The following is a 16,102-nucleotide window of genomic DNA, read 5'->3' on the forward strand; positions in this document are numbered from 1 at the left end:
GCAGTGGACTCTGCTTGGTTGGACCAAGTCAGGTCATTTGTGATATTGATCCCGAGGAACCTGAAGCTCTTGACCTGTTCCACTTGTGCACCACCGATGTAAATGGGGTCCTGCGGTCCACTAATCCTTCTGAAGTCAACAACCAATTCCTTCGTCTTCTTGATGTTGAGGGATAGGTTATTGCCTTCACACCATGCCACCAGGTTCTTAATTTCCTCTCTGTACTCAAGCTCATCATTACCTGAGATACGGCCTACAATTGTGGTGTCATCAGCAAACTTATATATATTTAATTTCAATGGAAACTTGGCTACATAATCATGGGTGTACAGTGAGTACAGCAGGGGGCTGAGCACACAGCCTTGTGGGACACTGGTGCTCAGAGTGATTGTAAAGGAGAGCTTGTCCCCTATTTTTACAGAAAGTGTATTTACCCTTTCTCAATTATTTCCAATGTCAGATACAAACTTAGATCCACTTTCAGTGCCGGTACGCCCCAGAAACAAATGGTTAACATTTATCTTAACTGTGTAGTTGATATTGAGAGATGCTTATAGAGATAGGTTAGCTTGTCGTGTATTACAAAACATTATATTATTTATATATGCAATGACAAAGTTCTTACCTTATTAACTTTAAATTCCTTAATCTCCATAAACTCTTGATGTTTAAACTGATTGCTATTAGATATTGGAGTGATGGGCACTGTGTATGTAGGCTTCACATGCTGCCGCTGTGCCATGACCTCTGATAAAATTTCTCCACTGAAATCACCCAGACTGTGCCTAAAAGCATGAAAACAATTTCAATTTGGAGAACATAACAAAATAAAAGCACAGTATCTTTGTCAGCTGTGAATAAACTAAATTAATAATACACAATGCAACTTCGAAGTCGAGAGACAGGAAAGGAAAGTTGCCTAAAAAGGGAGTAAATGAAACTCTGTGGCTTTATTAATAGTTTCTTTTCACAATTTGTAAGCTGTAGCTTTGATATCTCCAAACCATTTTTGTACATTTCCATCTATAAATCATGGTAGTGGTACACGTTAAAAAAATACAGCAACATTTTTAGCATAACATTAAATTGAAACCACGACCATATAACTATCTCTATACATTCTCCATCTCCAGCCGCAGCAAGACAGATCACAAAGCATTCCAACAGGTGGTTAGGATGGCTCAGCACATCACTGGGACTCAACTATCAGACCTGGAAACAATTTACAACTCTCGATGCCTACAGCATGCTCGTAAGATCATTAAAGACCCTTTCCATCCTGGACACTGTCTGTTCGATCTCCTGCCACCTGATAGGAAATACTGAAACATCTTAGCCAAGGTAGTATGATTGAAAAACAGCTTCTTCCCGAGGGCTGTTGTGCAGCTGAATAATGCTACAAACTGGCTTGCCAAAGGCCTTTGAAAGTTATGGCTATCAATATCACTTGCTGCATGTAAGCATGGCTTTTTTTTTATTAGGCCGTACTGCATGCATTGTAAATACCTGTTTTGCATGGACTGAAGTAGCACCGCATTCTCGTTGTCTTGAGCAATGACAATAACGTTCTATTGTATTCTATACAACATGTCACATATTTAAGGAAAACATTTCCTGTATATAAATTTCACTAATTTTAGGAGCTATGTGGGCACAACCCCTCAAAATAATATGTGCAAATAAACATTGATTGTATATACCTTTTCTCAACAATTTCTAACGTTAGATGCAACAATTCTCTTTTGCTTTTTTCTCTTCGTTTAATCATCTCCAAGATTGTTACAGCTCGACTAAGATCCCTCCGCAACTTCAGCATCTTTTCATATGAAGCCTCATCATTTTTACGATTCTGCAAAATACAAAAATCCATTTGTTTTGTTTATTGAAATAAAAGTTATATTATTTTCTTTTTTTGCCTTAAGATTTATTTTATGTTTACCCGGATTCCAACCCAAGGAACTTTACAGAAATGCAGAAGAAATTAAGCAATGGAGCAAACTTTAGCCTTCTCTAAAGTACAAAATATGACAATAAGTCAACCAAAGTTTTCCTTTGCACTAGCACAAAGTAATGCATGTATGTCATTTTAAAACTTAAGACAGTAATCAACATTAATATCTTGCAACTACAAAATGGTAATGCTTAATACTGCCCATGCAAGAGTAATTACTTATTTTCATGTATTTAACCAGAACTAAAATTTGTTCACATATTTCATGCAACATTGGTCATACGAATAGAGACTCAAAGAATAAAAGGACTGGACTTCTCCAAAATCATAGTTAAGATTCATATGTCAGATCTCACAAACCTTTCGAGTTTGCATCTTCTCAGTTCTTCTTCTGAATGCCACGTAAGGATCATTGGTACTGGAACCATCCCGCTTTTCCTGTTTTACTGTTGGAATAAGTGAACAACCTCGACAGCTTTTCCTTTTCCGAATCCAATACTCGTACACTTCCCAGATCAGATCGTCGTCCTCTTTCAATAGCAACTTTGCTTCCTGGAGAGTTACCAACTAACAAGATAATTAAAATTTGAGATACACTAATCAAATTCAAACAACAGACTTTATGCAACTTTATGCTAAAATGAAACAAGAACACCCATCAAAGTTAGAGAGTAATATATGCATCAGCACAGGTGCACAAGGCTCTGCAAGCAGTCCCCTACTCTACTCACTTAATACATATAACTGAGAGGCTAAACACACCTCCAATGTCATATTCATGTTTGCCAAAGACTCCACTGTTGCTGGCAAAATCAATGGTGATGCGAATCAGCATACTGAAAGTCTGGCTAAGTGGTGCTATAACAACCACCACCCAACGTCAGCAAGATCAAGGAGATGATAGATATATCTCAAAGATGAAGTAGTATTCTAAATGGAGGATGAGGAACCATGGCTGGAAAGGGAAGCCAAAGTCAGCACCAAAGGAAAAGGGCATGTAATGTACGAAAAATTAGCAGCAAGTTATATGATTAGGAAGATTCTTAAAACCAACAGAAGGCAACTAAAACAGCCATTAAGGACAGAAAATATTTTCATACATCTTGAGAGAGGCGAGAGTGGACACTGGACCATTGGAAAATGATGCTAAGAGTTAGTAATCGGGGACAAAGAAATGGCAGTTGAACTTAAGTATTTCGTACCAGTTTTCACTGTGGAAGGCAGAAATTTGAGTGTCAGGAAACAGAAGTGAGTGTAGTTGCTATTTCTAAGGAGAAGGTGCTTGGGAAGCTCAAAGGTCTGAAGGTCGTTAAGTCACCTGGACCAGAAGGACTACACACCAGGGTTCTGAAAGAGGTAGCTAAAGAGACTGTGGAGACATTAGTAATGATCGTTCAAGAATCACAAGACTCTGAAATGGCTGCAGAAGATTGGTAAACTACAAATGTCACTCCACTCTTTCAGGGAGGGAGGCAAACTGAAGAAAGGAAATTTTAGGTCAGTTAGCTTGACTAATATGTTGGAATCGTGTTGGAAGATGTTGGAATCCATTAAGGATGAGGTTTCAGGGTAGTTGGAGGCACATGATAAAGTACGCAAAGTCAGCATGGTCTTCCTTAAAGGGAAAGCCTGCTTGACAAATCTGTTTAAATTCTTGGAGGAAATAACAGGCAAGATAGACAAAGGAGAGTCAGTGGATGTTGTTTACTTGTAACTTAAGCTTTTTGACAAGGTATCGCACATAAAGCTGTTTTAACAAGATAACTACCCATGGTATTACAGGAAAGGTACTAGCATGGAAAGAAGAGCGGCTGATTGCCAGGAGACAAAGAGTGGAAAAAAGGCCTTTTCTAGTTGGTTACCTGTAACTAATGGTGATCTGCATGAGTGTTTCAATTACTTATCAAATAAAACGCCGATCTAGATGATGGAATTGATAGCTTTGAGGCCAAGTTTGTGAACAATCCGAATATAGGTGGAGGGGCAGTTAGTGTTGAAGCAGGAGGAAGTCTGCAGGACTTGGATAGATTGGGAGAATAGGCAAAGAAGTGGCAGATGGAATATGGTGTAGGGAAGTGCAAGGTCATGCACTTTGGTAGGACTAAAGACATAGATTGTTTTTAAACTGGAGAGAAAATTCAAAAAATCAAAAGTGCAATGGGATTTGTGAGGCTTCGTGCAGGAGACCCTGAAGGTTAACTTACAAGTTGGGTTAATAAGACCGTAAGATGGGTCAGTGGTAAGGAAGGCAAATGCAATGTTAGCATTCATTTAGAGAGATCTGAAATTTAAGAGCAAAGATATAATGCTGAAGCTTTATAAAGGCGTTTGGTCTGACTACATTTGGAATATTGTGAGCAGTTTTGGGTCCCTTATCTAAGAAAGGATGTGTTCTCATTGAAGGATGTCCAGAGGCAGTTCACGAGAATAATTCTGCTAATGAAAGGGTTAATGTGGGAGGAACACACATCAAAGTTGCTGGTGAACGCAGCAGGCCAGGCAGCATCTATAGGAAGAGGCGCAGTCGACGTTTCAGGCCGAGACCCTTCGTCAGGACTAACTGAAGGAAGAGTGAGTAAATCCCTTACTCACTCTTCCTTCAGTTAGTCCTGACGAAGGGTCTCGGCCTGAAACGTCGACTGCGCCTCTTCCTATAGATGCTGCCTGGCCTGCTGCGTTCACCAGCAACTTTGATGTGTGTTGCTTGAATTTCCAGCATCTGCAGAATTCCTGTTGTTTAATGTGGGAGGAGCATTTGATGGCTTAGGGCCAGTATTCGCTGGAGTTTAGAATGGGGAGGGGGTGTTTCCAGTAAATAGTGGGCGAGTTTAGGACCAGAGGGCACAGCCTCAGGATACAGGGATGTCCATTTCAAACGTTGATGAGGAGGAATTTCTTCAGACAGAGAGAAATGAATCTGTGGAATTCATTACCACAGATGGCTGTGGAGACCAGGAAACTGGGTATATTTAAAACAGGTTGATAGACTCTTAATTAAAAGGTGTCAAAGGTTATAGACAGAAGGCAGAATGAGACTGAGGGGGACAATAAATCAGGCATTATGAACTGGCGGAGCAGATTTAATGGGCTGAATTCCAAGTTTGCTCCTCTGTATTATGTCATGTAAAAGTGGCAAACTTCTACTGATGCGGTGGAGAGGATACTGACTGGTTGCATCATGGTGTGGTATGGAAACACCAATGCCCTTGAATGGAAAAGCCAACAAAAAATAGCAGATACTACCCAGCCCATCACAATAAAGGCCTCTCCACAACTGAACACATCAGCACAAGGCACTGTCGTTGGAAAGCAGCATCCACCCGGAAGGTGGTAAGAGAGCCTCAGGACCCACACTACCAGGTTCAGGAACAGTTTTACCCCTCAACCATCAGACTCTTGAACCAGAGGGGATTACTTCACTCAACTTCACTTGCCCCATTACTTACCCGTTCCCACAAGCTATGGACTCACTTTCTAGGACTCTTCATTTCATGTTCTCAATATTTATTATAATAATTATTTTTTCTTCTTTTGTTTTGTATTCACAAAGTGTGTAGTCTTTTGCACATTGGTTGTTTTTCCATCCTATTAGTTGTGGTCTTTCTCTGATACTATTGTTTTGTGTAATTACTGTGATTGCCCGCAATAAAATGAATCTCGGGTTTTATATGGTGACACAAATGTACTTTTATAGTAAATTTACTTTTGAACTTTAATCAATTACGTGACAAGACAAAATTATACATGCATCATAAATCAACATTTACCAGTGCATACCGAAAATTCATCAAAAAGCATGTTGTACTGAAGTACTACAAAGCCATCATAAATGCAGCCAGATGAAGTAAATATATTTTCTTACCTGCTGACCACTGCCCTTTTCTAATCGATCAATCATCTCCTCAAATTGTAAAGGAGTGATGTCCATTTTCTTCTTTAATTTATTCACAAATGCTTCATCATCCGAGTCCATATCATAGTCTGGTTGCTCAGCATCCAAGCTGAAAGCTGAATTAAAGATGACAAAGTTACATTTCAAGTTACATTGACAAAACTAAAATTCAAATTAGGAACGAACAAGCTCTTTGTACATTTAATTCCTGGAGTATATATTGGAAATGCTTCTTAAACATAACCCCTCATTTGGCATGCAAAATGAATTGCTATTACTGATGTGAAAAGCAAAAAGGCGATAACTCTTTAAATAAAAATACTATAAACAGAAACTAGGTTAGATGGCATTAAGGGAAGGATAAACAGTTAATGTATCAAGTCTGAGACACCATCAAAAACGATAAAGAGAAAAAAGTTGGAATAGGTAGCAAATGTGAGGTGAGGGCAATGGGTGGAACAAACGGAATTTAAAAAGGAGCTTCAAATCATAAACACGAGATTCTACAAAATTTCCAGCATCTAAGCCACATGCACAAACTGCTGAGAAGCTCAGCAAGTCTGGTAGCAACTGTGGAGAGGAATAAACAGTTGATTTTTTGGTCTGAAACCCTTTATTATCAAGACTAAAAAGAAAGGGGGCAGAAGCAGAATAAAATGGGGGGGGAGGGAGGGAGGGGGACAGCACAAGGAGAGACAGAGTATAAGCTGGCAGGTGATGGGGGAAACCAGGTAAGGGGGAAGATGTGTGTGTGCGCGCAAAGTAAGAAGCTGGGAGATGATAGATGGAAGGTAAAGGGTTGAAAAAAGAATCTGATAGGAGAAGACAGTGGACCATGGAGAAAAGGAAGGAACCAGAGGATGGTGATGCGCAGGTGAGAAGGGGGTGTGAGGAGAAAACCCAATGGGGAAAAGGGAAAAGAGAGAGGATGGAGGGGGAGAATTCACCAGAAGGCAGAGATCAACACTCATGTCATCAGATTGGGGGTGACCCAGACAGAATACCAGATGGCCATGGACAGACATGTCAGAATGGGAACGAGAGGTTGAATTAATATGGGTAGCGATAGGAAATTCCACCTTTTTTGACAGAGTAATCTATGTCAAGTATCTTAATTTACATAAAGTTTTACCGATGTAGAGGAGGCAGCCTTGGGAATAATGGACACAGTAGACTTGCAGGTTTAAGTGCTCCTTCTCCAGGAAGGACTGTTTGGGCCCTGAATTGTGGTGAGGGACAAATGGACAAAGGAGTCATGTAGAGAGCGATCCCCACAGAAAGTGGTAAGCTTGGGGGGGGGGCATAGGAAGAGGAGGAGAAGATGATTGGACCCTATTGTGGGCAGAAATTATGGAGAATTGTGCGCTGGATATGGAAGGTCATGGGGTGATAGTTAACAATAAGGGGAAACATATTCCTATTATAATTGCAGGAAGATGGAGTGAGGGTGCAGGATCAATGGTGGTGGAAGGGAAAAATGGAGGACATCTTGGATGTTCTAAAATGGAAAGCTGCACACTGAAAACAGATGCTGTAGAGATGGTTAGCTGCCCCATAAAGGCTACATTATTGGACCACAACAGAAATTCTTTTTTCCATCCATTGCCTTCCCTACACTTTCCTGCTATCTGGACTACCTTGTTTTTTCTCTGTCAGTCCTGTAAAAGGATCTCAAGACCTACATCATTAAACACACTTTGTAGAAATGCTGCCTGACATACCAAGTTGTCCCAGTATTTTCTTTTTTATTATCATAAAGAATTATCTTTCACTTTTTTTTGGACCAGAAGAATGCTGACATTAGGATGGATCTTTATTGAACCCCAACATTAAATCACAGTGATTTAACTGTCTCTATCCAAATTGTTCAATTTAACATCAGACTGTATATAGTATACCATTTGAAATTCTTACTCTTCGCAAAGACATTCACGAAACAAGAGACTCCAAAGAATGAACAATAGTAATAACAGAACCTCAAAGACACCCATCCCCAAGCTATACAATACGGATTTTAAGTGACAGTGCATTACTAATTAATATTAATAGCATAATTTTATATTTTTGGAATTAGCACTTAATATAGCTTATTTATCAACAGCATATGGTGCATGCCTTTTAGCCCAAATTTTCATTCTTCAATTTGCAAAGCTAACCCTTCTCTATAACAGAAAGTGAAAGTTATTTTTAAAGTTTTTCATTACAGCTCTTTTTCACTCCCTTCGGCACAATGAAGTTAATTTGAACTTCACTTTTTTTTGCATTATACTGAATCTCAGAACACCAACACAAAGCAAATAATCAGAAATAAAAGATCTTGATGCACTGCTTAAAACAGTACTGGAAGTACATCCAAAAAGAATGTCCAAAAAGGAATTCACCCTAAGTTTCAAACTAAGTTGCAGGATTCTGGGGAAAGAACGGGGGAGTGGATAGTTCTATCAATAAACAGGAGATGCAACAAAGACCCACACTCAATGATTCAGGAACAGCTTATTTCCTGTCATAAGATTTCTGAATGGCCCATGAACCCATGAATACTAACTTGTTTTGAGCGGTCGTTGTTGTCTATATGGACTTCAGTAAGGCCTTTGACAAGGTTCCACACGGCAGGTTAGTTAGGAAGGTTCAATCGTTAGGTATTAATATTGAAGTAGTCAAATGGATTCAACAGTGGCTGGATGGGAGATGCCAGAGAGTAGTGGTGGATAACTGTTTGTCAGGTTGGAGGCCAGTGACTAGTGGTGTGCCTCAGGGATCTGTACTGGGTCCAATGTTGTTTGTCATATACATTAATGATCTGGATGATGGGGTGGTAAATTGGATTTGTAAGTATGCAGATGATACTAAGATAGGTGGTGTTATGGATAATGAAGAAGGTTTTCAAAACTTGCAGAGATATTTGGGCCAGTTAGAAGAGTGGGCTGAAATATGGCAGATGGAGTTTAATGCTGATAAGTGTGAGATGCTACATTTTGGTAGGACTAATCAAAATAGGACATACATGGTAAATGGTAGGGCATTGAGGAATAACGGTGCATAGTTCCCTGAAGGTGAAATCTCATGTGGATAGGTTGGTGAAGAAAGCTTTTGGTATGCTGGCCCTTAAAAACCAGAGCATTGAGTATAGAAGTTGGGATGTAATATTTAAATTGTACAAGACATTGGTGAGGCCAAATTTGGAGTATTGTGTGCAGTTTTGGTCACCGAATTATAGGAAAGATGTCAACAAAATAGAGAGAGGATTTACTAGAATGTTGCCTGGGTTTCAGCACTTAAGTTACAGAGAAAGGTTGAACAAGTTAGGTCTTTATGCTTTGGAGCATAGAAGGTTGAGGGGGGACTTGATAGAGGTGTTTAAAATTATGAGGGGGATAGACAGAGTTGACGTGGACAGGCTTTTTCCATTGAGAATAGGGGAGATTCAAACAAGAGGGCATAAGTTGAGAGTCAAGGGGCAAAAGTTTAGTGGTAACACAAGGGGGAACTTCTTTACTCAGAGTGGTAGCTGTGTGGAATGAGCTTCCAGTAGAAGTGGTAGAGGCAGGTTCGATTTTGTCATTAAAAAAAATTGGATAGGTATATGGACAGGAAAGGAATAGAGGGTTATGGGCTGAGTGCAGGTAGATGGGACTAGGTGAGAGTAAGCGTTCCACACGGACTAGAAGGGCCAAGATGGCCTGTTTCCGTGCTGTAATTGTTATATGGCTATATGGTTTTTTGTATTATGTATTTTTATAATCTATAGCATTATTATATCTTTGCACAGCACTGTTGATGCAAAACAACAAATTTCATGTCATATACGACAGTGATATTAAACCTGACTGTGATTCTCTCAGCAATGACTTTTTAAAATCAACAGTCCTGTACTTCAGAGAGGTGGCAAACCTTTTAGGAGATGTGTGCCTGAACTGGTGATAATCTTCTAAAAAAAATTCTCATGTGCCATGGTAATTTTGAGTACAGATTATCAATGATTAATGAATTAGTAACAATAATTATGGACTTTACAAAAAAGGGATGAGCCCTGTTGCTTATTTATGTCTAGTTTCCATAAGACACAGGAGGAGGATTGGGCCATTTGGCCCATCAATTAGATTGCTTGTCATTCTTTGAAGCACTACTGAATACAAACTTAGCTGCCTTGATTACTCCTCATATAACAATACAGCTAACCAAGGAATTGGCTCGATGAACCTTTGATACACTTTTTTTGACAAATACATGGTATTTAAAGTGTGGTCTCACCAAGATCCTATGTAATTGCAGCGAACCTTTGTTCTGTACTCAAACCCACTTGCCATTTACCTTTCTATCCAGTTGCTTTTAGTGACTACACGTCTCTGTGTATCAACATCTCCTAATTTAACATTATACTTTGTGTTTATCCATGTTACACTGCATATGCCAGTCAGTGTAACTTGTCTGTAGCTTCTTTGTCAGGCTCTTGCAATTCAAAATCCCATTTTAGTGTTACCCACAAACTTAAAAATATCATTCGTTCCTTCAATTAAGTCTAAATATTATGAATAACAGTCCCCACAGTATCAAACTGCGGCTCGCTACTGCAAAGGGATGGAGTTATTCCTATTCTCTTTCCTGTCTCAATCTATTTTCAGTCCTTGCCAATGCATTACCATATTAACATGTGATTTAATTTTACAGATAGTCATTATGTAGGACTTTATCATAATCTTTCTGAAAATACAAGTTTACTACATCCATTCCCTCATCCATTCTCTCAGTTACATCCTCTAAAGAAATCCAGATTTATTAAGCATGATTTTCTTTTCAGGAATCCATGCTGAATTTGTTTAATCCCACTGATGGTTTGTAACTGGCTTGTTATGTAGGGCTCACCAGGCTGAACTTCTCCCACTGAAGACATTTCTGCAGTATACCCTTTGGTACTCTGAAATGAAAACCAATTTATCAAGAACTATTTTCTTTTTTAATACTACTGACAATCCTGAAGAAGGGTCTCGGCATTGACTGTTTACTCATGCTGCCTGACCTGCTGAGTTCCTCAAGCATTTTGTGTATGTTGCTTTGGATTTCCAGCATCTGTAGACTTTAATGCGTTTATGATTTAATGACATTCCTACCAGTTTAAGTAATATAGAGAGCAAAGGTAGAAGAACCCCAAAGCCCTGAGGTTAGAAGGTGAACCAAACTGGACAATTGACTTCTAATTGTTAACGATTTTCACATTTTTTCCTATAGTGTCATATCTATAACTTCAGTGTGCTCAAGCTAGTCAACAGCCTACCAAAAATTTCTACAAATTTATTCATTTCTAAGTCCTACCGTGTGCCATTAAATTACAAAATCATATTTCCTTTTTATTTGCATTTCTACTTTCAAGAATACTTTTGTTAAGAAAAAACAAGTGCCATTCCCCTTTAGCTTTGTGACCTTACATCATTGGAAAATATCATTCTACTAACCAAAAGTTAATTACATATACTATCAGAAATTCAATGTACATGTCATCTTCATTCTGTACTTGCAGCCACTTAAATGAAAATATTTGCCAAATGCAATTTGAAAAATGCACACTGATAGCTCTTGATTAACCTTTAAAATTTCAAGAGGACGCTCATAGTTGACATTGCACAATAAAGTAAAATACCAAGAGGGGATGCAACCAGTCCCAGGAGCTACATGGAGTGTTGAATTTCAATTTTTATCTCATTCCCCTGTCAATCCTTATTTTGCCTGTTATAGTAGCTTAATCTTAAATGCAGCTATTACCTGCAAGACCAGATTTTCAGCTACACTTAAAAGGAAGCAGTATTCAATTTAAAACACATTTGAATTATTTCAGCCATTCAACAATAAAAATTTGTTTATGTTCACTCTGTACCAAACAATGTTGAGAACTGAATCTTTTAGGAAATACAACTGATCAGTTTGAAAGCAGAGAAAGAGCAAAACTTCGAAGCCCAATAAACTCCTTTTGATAAAACTAAACAGTAGGAAATGCAGCAAAGAGCTAGAAAAATAAACCGTTAAGTAGAACCCAAGTTGTAATGCTACCCGACAACAATATGGTATGACTATATAAAAATGGTTTTGTTTAGAGCTTAAGAATCAAAATGGACTTCTGAGAAAATATTAAAAGGAACACTCATCTCTCCATTCTTCTTGCATAAACTTATCACAAGGAATGTCTCTGAGTAATTCCTTATACAAAAGACATGAAGACAGATGAAATGGATAGTCAAAGTTAGCCCAGGTGTAGCCTTTTTTGGGGGGGGGGAGAACCACAGCAATCATGTGAAATAGAGCAAATTGTAAAGTTACTAGGGAATGGTAAAATGGGACTGATGACATTACTCTGTATGCAGAAGCTGACATGGACCTGATAGCTGGAATACTGTGTTGGAATAAACAAATATGGATAAACAGAATACTGTAACATTAAGCATACATGACTAATTAGCCATATTGATTTTCATTTATTTAATTCACTCCAGAGAAAACATTCTACAAATTATGAAGTTCTTACATTATGGACTGTTCACAACAGGAACTCATTACTTAGTTCAGTATATACAGTGGCATGCAGAAGTTTGGGCACCCCGCTCAAAATTTCTGTTACTGTGAATAGTTAAGTGAATAGAAAATGAACTGATCTCCAAAAGTCAAAGTTAAAGATGAAACATTGTTTTCAACACTTTAAGCAAAATTAGTGTATTATTTTTGTTCTGTACAATTTTAGAGTGAAAAAAAAAAGGAAAGGAGCACCATGCAAAAGTTTGGGCACCCCAAGAGATTTGAGCTCTCAGATAACTTTTACCAAGGTCTCAGACCTTAATTAGCTTGTCAGGGCTATGGTTTGTTCTCAGTCATCATTAGGAAAGGCCAGGTAATGCAAATTTCAAAGCTTTATAAATACCCTGACTCCCCAAACCTTGTCCCAACAATCAGCAGCCATGCGCTCTTCTAAGCAACTGCCTTAGCACTCTGAAAATTAAAATAAATGATGCCCACAAAGCAGGAGAAGGCAATAACAAGATAGCAAACTATTTTCAGATAGCTGTTTCCTCAGTTCGTAATGTAATTAAGAAATGGCAGGTAACAGGGATGGTGGAGGTCAGGTTGAGGTTTTGACGCCCAAGAAAACTTTCTGAGAGAACTGCTTGTAGGATTGCAAGAAAGGCAAATCAAAACCCCCATTTGACTGCAAAAGACCTTCAGGAAGATTTAACAGTCTCTGGACTGGTGGTGCACTGTTCCACTGTGCAGTGACACCTGCACAAATATGACCTTCATGGAAGAGTCGTCAGAAGTTTGCAAAGGAACATCTAAACAAGACTGATGCATTTTGGAAACAAGTCCTGTGGACTGATGAAGTTCAAATAGAACTTTTTGGCCACAATGAGCAAAGGTATGTTTGGAGGAAAAAGGGTGCAGAATTTCATGAAAAGAACCCCTCTCCAAGCATTAAGCACAGGGGTGGATTGATCATGCTTTGGGCTTGTGTTGCAGCCAGTGGTATGGGGAACAGTTCACTGGTAGAGGGAGGAATGAATTCAATTAAATACCAGCAAATTCTGGAAGCAAACATCACACCATCTGTAAAAAAGCCAAAGATGAAAAGAGGATGGCTTCTACAACAGGATAATGTTCCTAAACACACCTCAAAATTCACAATGGACTACCTCAAGAGGCGCAAGCTGAAGGTTTTGCCATGGCCCTCACAGTCCCCTGACGTAAACATCATTGAAAATTTGCGGATTCACCTCAAAAGAGCAGTGCATGCAAGATGGCCCAGGAATCTGACAGAACAAGAAGCCTTTTGCAAGGAAGAATGGGCGAAAATCCCCAAACAAGAATTGAAAAACTCTTAGCTGGCTACAGAAAGCATTTACAAGCTGTGATACTTGCCAAAGGGGTCGTTACTAAGTACTGACCATGCAGGGTACCCAAACTTTTGTTTTGGGCCCTTTTCCTTCTTTGTTATTTAGAAACTGTAAAAGATGGAATACAAAAGTTACCTTGCTTAAAATATTAAAGAAATGTGTCATCTTTAACTTAATGCCTGTTGGAATTCAGGTCATCGTTTACTTGCTTAGATATTAACAGTAACAAATTTGGACCAAGGGTGCCCAAACTTTTGCATGCCACTGTAAATGACTGCCAGTTGTGATATTACCAGTAGGAGAAAAATGGAATGAAGGGGCAGCAGTGCGAGCTGGGGTGGTAGTGGCAGTGGTGGTGGTGGTGGGGGGGGGGGGGAGTGGGGGAAAGAAAGGCAGACCAGTATCGCATTCAATGGAGAAAAGTCAAGATGTTTAGTTGGTGCACTTGGGTACATGAATGAAGTTAAAAGATCTGATCTGGCTGGTTAAAAAAAAGCCAAATATTTTCCTTTAATTTTTTAAGAAATAAATTTAAACAACGGACAAAAGGTTCAAATTCAGATGTGCCAAAATTAAGGCTCAGGCGATCAGGTGTACAATAGTACAGTGGCAAATTCAGCAGACATGTAAACTACAGAACCACCCAGAATGACTTTAAAAAGCATCTTGTATATCAGGATCATTCAGAATCTAACATCCTTATTAGTTTGTCCTCTGAACTAACCCCCAGCAATATCAGCCTTTTGAACAAGTCATTCAATAACTACTTTAAAATAGGCTACCTCATGGCAATTTTTGGGCCTTGAAAACTCCATCAAAATTCTGATGTGCTAATTGCAAATTCCTCGGAATCAAACATGAGTACTATATTCTTTCACTAACCTTGGCTACACCCTATTCTACTTTCCTGCAGAACTCAGTGGCATATACACGGACAGGAATCAACACAATGACTCCATAAAGTCGTACGTCATCAGATTTATGCTACGAACTTTCCTGATCGCTATCTTCTGTTCTCCCACAAATTAAGGTTGAGCACTGAGGAATCATTTCAGAAGATGAAGACAGCAGTACCTACTTAAAGATTTATATCAAACAACACTTGGCAGCTCCAACAATGGCAAGTGACTGCAGGGAGGTTAACATTCAATTAAGATTGCAAAAATGGTAAATGCCAATAGTAAAATTGCCATATTGATGCAGTAGAGGGAGCTTTACATAGTTAGCTTTGCTGTAGCTGGCACAGAAATGCACAATGCAAGAACTTTCTTTCCTCAGTTTACTAAGAAGTCACAAAGCCAATATAAAATAATCTGATTTATAATAGCCAATTCTGACAGAAGTAAACTTATAGTTATCTACAGCTATGGCTGTTCATTTTAATGCACAAACTTAAGTTTTATATAAACCCATATAAATTCCAAATGATTTTACACATCAGGTATCAAACTATCTCTCTAAAACTAAATGTTTTGATTTAGTCTCTTGTTATTAGTGCTCCCTAAAGTGATTTCTTGGAAACTCAGAATGCCTAAATACTACAAGATTGTCATGTCAAAAATAGACTTGACATGGCAATTCACAAGATTCAGCTTGACCTAAATAGTGCAGTACTGCTTTATTACTGAACTCAATGCCTGCTCAGATCTTGGTTTCAGTACTTCAGTGGGTCTTCAGTTTTATCCATCGGATAGTGGCTTAAGCAAACAATCAAAAAAAGAGTTCAATTCCCGAAACGAAACCTGTCATTCACGATTATGATAACAGAACTACGGGCAACATACACAAAATGCTGAAGGAACTCAGCAGGCCAGGCAGCATCTTTTTTACATAGATGTTGCCTGTCCTGCTGAGTTCCTTAAGCATTCTGGGTGTGTTGCTTGGATTTTCAGCACCTGCAGGTCCTCTCTTGTTTGTGATTTGAACAGAACTACTGGACTGTGGTATATAACAGCTTCAATACACAATAGCTTCAACTGCACTCTGAAATGTCATTGGAAACCACTGAAGAGTGTGAAAAAGACCAAAAAGACCAGTCACCATCAAATTTAGACATTGCAGAGCCTCTTCACAAACTGCTGCACAAAATGGGAAAAACTAACATCTGATCACACAGAAAACATGCCACATTCCACTATAATTCCTAGGGTACCCTGTTCCACTTCAAGGCCAGTAGATTGAGGACAGAAAGAATAACCTTGTTGTTGATCTGCCTCTCTACTAGAGGACTTTAGGTTCAGACCGAGGGAATAACTGTGAAACACAGTTTACTTAAGATTACATACTGTTTAGTAGCAAGCTTGCGTCACTGAATTGACGTACAGTGTCCTGCTCATGGAGCCTGGGTATCTATAACCAAGTGGGCAGCGAGCCCTGTCCGGGACTGCT

At 38.9% G+C, this 16,102-nt stretch overlaps 1 protein-coding gene and 1 long non-coding RNA gene across 5 annotated transcripts in view; one reads left to right on the forward strand and one right to left on the reverse strand.

The window, feature by feature from the left end:
* Positions 1 to 16,102, forward strand: part of LOC134344474 (uncharacterized) — a 190,622-nt gene that overhangs the window by 118,593 nt on the left and 55,927 nt on the right. The window contains exon 3 of one of the 2 annotated variants that reach the window (XR_010017443.1): positions 1,134 to 1,685. The exons of the other annotated variant lie outside the window; for it this stretch is intronic. This is a non-coding gene — a long non-coding RNA (uncharacterized LOC134344474). Of the gene's footprint in view, positions 1 to 1,133; positions 1,686 to 16,102 lie in introns of those variants that run through there. 2 annotated transcript variants of the gene reach the window in all.
* LOC134344473 (enhancer of polycomb homolog 1-like) overlaps positions 1 to 16,102 on the reverse strand; it is a 213,511-nt gene that overhangs the window by 44,535 nt on the left and 152,874 nt on the right. For all 3 annotated transcript variants that reach the window (XM_063044345.1, XM_063044344.1, XM_063044343.1), the window contains 4 exons: positions 5,814 to 5,959; positions 2,312 to 2,518; positions 1,701 to 1,849; positions 626 to 785 (listed from right to left, as the gene is read on the reverse strand). In XM_063044345.1, the coding sequence (XP_062900415.1) occupies positions 626 to 785; positions 1,701 to 1,849; positions 2,312 to 2,518; positions 5,814 to 5,924 (627 nt within the window). In that variant the 5' untranslated portion in view covers positions 5,925 to 5,959. The remainder of the gene's footprint in view (positions 1 to 625; positions 786 to 1,700; positions 1,850 to 2,311; positions 2,519 to 5,813; positions 5,960 to 16,102) is intronic.

Source organism: Mobula hypostoma, chromosome 3 (genome assembly GCF_963921235.1).
Source record: "Mobula hypostoma chromosome 3, sMobHyp1.1, whole genome shotgun sequence".
In the NCBI taxonomy this organism is placed as follows: Eukaryota; Metazoa; Chordata; class Chondrichthyes; order Myliobatiformes; family Myliobatidae; genus Mobula; species Mobula hypostoma.